Source organism: Haliotis cracherodii, unplaced genomic scaffold, assembly GCF_022045235.1.
Source record: "Haliotis cracherodii isolate W230 unplaced genomic scaffold, xgHalCrac1.p SCAF_7, whole genome shotgun sequence".
Lineage (NCBI taxonomy): Eukaryota > Metazoa > Mollusca > Gastropoda > Lepetellida > Haliotidae > Haliotis > Haliotis cracherodii.
The window spans coordinates 49,828,038-49,831,567 of record NW_027266330.1 but is presented as its reverse complement, the minus strand read 5'-3'; the positions used below and the strand labels follow the sequence as shown (position 1 = coordinate 49,831,567).

The following is a 3,530-nucleotide window of genomic DNA, read 5'->3' as shown; positions in this document are numbered from 1 at the left end:
TGAAGCCTACATGATCATACACAGACTTACATAATCCTACATACAAAGTACGTACAATATAGACATAACCATTTGGGGTGGGGTTTTTTGTTTAACGCCGCACTCAGCAATATTCCACCTATATGACGGCGGTCTGTAAATAATCGAGTCTGGACCTGACAGTCCTGTGATTGGCATCATGAGCATCGACCCACGTAATTGGGATACGATGACATGCTTCAACCAAGTCAGCGAGCCTGACCACCCGATCCCGTTAGTTGCCTCTTACGACAAGCATAGTCACCTTTTACGACAAGGGTTCCTGAAGACCTATTCTACCCCGGATCGCTTCGGGTCTGGTCTGGATAAACGATGCTAATAGTAAACACTTCTTATCCAGCGTTCGACCGTCATTCAACATTTAATTCGTGAAATCAGAACATGGTCAGGCGACTAATTAAACCTGTACCTGGAGACAGAAAACCATTTGAGATGGTTTATTTAAGGAAATATTCAGAGCTCCAGATGAGCTGCGTATATGCGTAAAATACGCATCAGAAATACAGAAATACGCAGTAAAATAAAATCCAAGCGTATCAAATACGCGACGAACATTACAGATACGCTACAAAAATAAAACTTGTGCGTATCATCAAAATATTGTGAAGTAACCCTGCGTATTCGATTAGCAAATTAGCAACTTATTTTGAAATTATAAACGCGCATTCCGTCAACCTTGCCAAACTCCACAATGACACTTACATCATGATCATTTGCCATCACACTTTCTTGTGGAAGTATCGCGGTAATTTGGAGTCCTATAAAGCTCTCGAACCCACACGACACCAGTTTGCAGAGACTAGATGAATAGTGTTTTTTAAATATTTAACTTAAATACTCACATGTGTAAAAACTAGTGGTTAACAGAAATTTGAATACCCAGATAGAATTACTGATACCCAATGATTTTTAAATGCATGGGTAAAATACCCACAACACCAAAAACTTATCTGGAGCTCTGTCTATTACGACCATCAAGGGCATCTTGTCTGTTTCAGACTCGATTATTACATTGTCATATAGCCGGTATATTTCTGAGTGCGATGTTAACAAACAAAAATCGACTATTTATTTAACAATATGACCACAGGGAAGAGATAAGGTCATATGTTACTATTGCTTAATAGCACAAAGTCCATATCTAAGCGCTCCTTAAGATTGCGAATTTAATCAGCAATTGTCCATCTCACCTATTTCGTTTATATGATACTAATCAATTTCAACACATCGGATGAAAAACTGGGACGTCACATGACCTGACGCGAAGCACGTGATACACGCCCCACGCTTCACTTTCCTTATCGTGTCTATTTCACCACGCTGAATCACAGTCACCTGCCTGTATATATACACCGTGTATAAACAACCTGCCATTCATCCCGTCAACCCCGGACAGATATAGACAACTACTTGATCAATCAGCATGAGCAATTACCCAGGTAAATATATTTAGTTAAAAATGCTTCGATTTCTATCCGCCTTATGGAATATCATATAATATAGATTCTATAGGGATATGATAAACTTTTATAAATCGTTTATGAAGTAATCAGCTGCGTTCCGATGAAAGAGAAAAGACTTTCATTTCAACACTTGTTTTGGCTTCTAATAACAAGGTAAGGGTGAAAATGAAATGTGAAATTCCTCCCACATTAAGCTGACACGCCATGATATAACTGGAATACTGTTAAAAGCGGCGTTAAACCAAACTCACTCACTCACTATTTCATGAAGGTCCTTTTCACAGTGGTAATGACTATTTAGGGGCGTAAACCACAATATGCGTAGATCATATACCGTACATGTGTGACGCGGAACAATTGTACAGATCGAGTTTCAAATCTGGTTGACTTTTAAACATAACCTTCTCTCTGCGGTAGGCGTGTCAAACCGCCCAGTCTTAATCTAATTACTGATTTGGTAATTTCTTCCTTATCAGGCTACCCCGGTTATCCTAATCAGCCTCCCGCAGGCGCCTACCCGGGACAACCCGCAGGATACCCCAGCGCCCACGGATACCCCGGGTATCCAGGGGGTGATAAGGTGGTTGTGAAAGACGGAAATACTAAAACAGTCTACAAGGACGGTCACACCAAGACGGTTGTCAGCGACGGCCACTGTAAAACCGTCTATAAAGACGGATATAAAGTTGAGGTGAGTTATTGTTGTAAGGTAGTGTGGTTGTGTTGGGTTTCGGGCTTGGGACATAAGATTTGTGTTAGTGTTAGTTGGTTGTTGGTTGGTTTGTTGTTTTACGCCGCGCTCAGCAGTATTCCAGCTATATGACGGCGGTCTGTAAATAATCGAGCCTGGACCAGACAGTCCAGTGATTGATATCATGAGCATCGATCAACGCAATTGGGATCATGACATGCTTCAACCAAGTCAGCGAACCTAACCACACGATCCCGTTTGTCGCCTCTTACTATAAGCATAGTCGCCTTTTACGGCAAACATGGGTTGCTGAAGACCTATTCTACCCCGGATCTTCACGGGTCGTTAGTGGTCACTGGATTGTCTGGTCCATACTCCATTATTTACAGACCGCCGTCCTATAACTGAAATAGTGCAGCGTTAAACAACAACCAAACAGAACGCAGGATTATTGTGTGCGTAAAATGTTCAACCTTAAGCAGACGTGAATGATAAGTTTCTTATGATAATAATTTTCAGAATTTGTTACAAATATACTAAATGTTACAAATATATTAAAGAAAATATAGATCTACTCATATTCGTTACGTCATCGTGACGTATAAATGACCATCTGACGTCATCCTTCTCAGGAAAAGCACGACCACCATCACGACCATCACGTAGGAGTGGGTAGAGCTCTCGGAATGGCGGCTGGGGCCGTCTTTAGGGGCCTCACCGGACACAGTGACCACCACCATCATCACGACTCCCATCACCATGGACACCACGACCACCACGACCACCACGGACACCACGATCATCACGGACACCATGGACATCATGGACATCACGACCACCACCACGACCACCATCACCACGGGATATTTGGCCACAAGTGGTAGACCCTACCCTGTTGGGCTGATCGGAATAGATCGCTGAAGAATCGCTGATTCAGGGTCATATCTAGCCGGCCGAATACTCAGTGAAATTCACTAAGAGTTGTACATACATATAAGACGTAATAAACAGTAAAGCCAGTTTGCGTTTGTGAATACAACACGCTTTTTCAGCGTTAGAAATAGGCGCCAGTGCCAAACTGCCCAATAGTTAAAATAACATAAGGACTTGTAGGACTTTGCCTTTTCAACTGTTTTGCTAAATGTTATTACAGTAAAGTACGGTTATAACGAACTGAAAGGGACCACTAATTTTAGTTCGTTATAACCGTAGTTCGTTATAAGCATATATACAGCATAACTACAGCAAATAGTCGGGACCAAAAAAGAAAGTTCTTTATATCCGTCAGTTCGTTATAAGCGTGTTCGTTATAACCGTAGTTCTCTGTATTATTAGGA

General features: G+C 41.6%; 1 protein-coding gene across 1 annotated transcript; it reads left to right on the top strand.

Moving 5' to 3' along the window:
* The first annotated feature begins 1,369 nt into the window (after positions 1–1,369).
* Positions 1,370–3,172, top strand: LOC139448360 (zinc transporter 7-like). Its single transcript, XM_071229899.1, has 3 exons — positions 1,370–1,478; positions 1,979–2,193; positions 2,826–3,172. The coding sequence occupies exons 1-3, from the start codon at positions 1,463–1,465 to the stop codon at positions 3,075–3,077; spliced, it is 483 nt and encodes a 160-aa protein (XP_071086000.1). The 5' UTR covers positions 1,370–1,462; the 3' UTR covers positions 3,078–3,172.
* Positions 3,173–3,530: the final 358 nt, after the last annotated feature.

Bases quoted from the DNA above. Each gene is read 5' to 3' on its own strand.
- LOC139448360 (XM_071229899.1), top strand. The intron at 2,194-2,825 runs GTGAGTTATTGT...CATCCTTCTCAG, and splicing joins AAGACGGATATAAAGTTGAG to GAAAAGCACGACCACCATCA.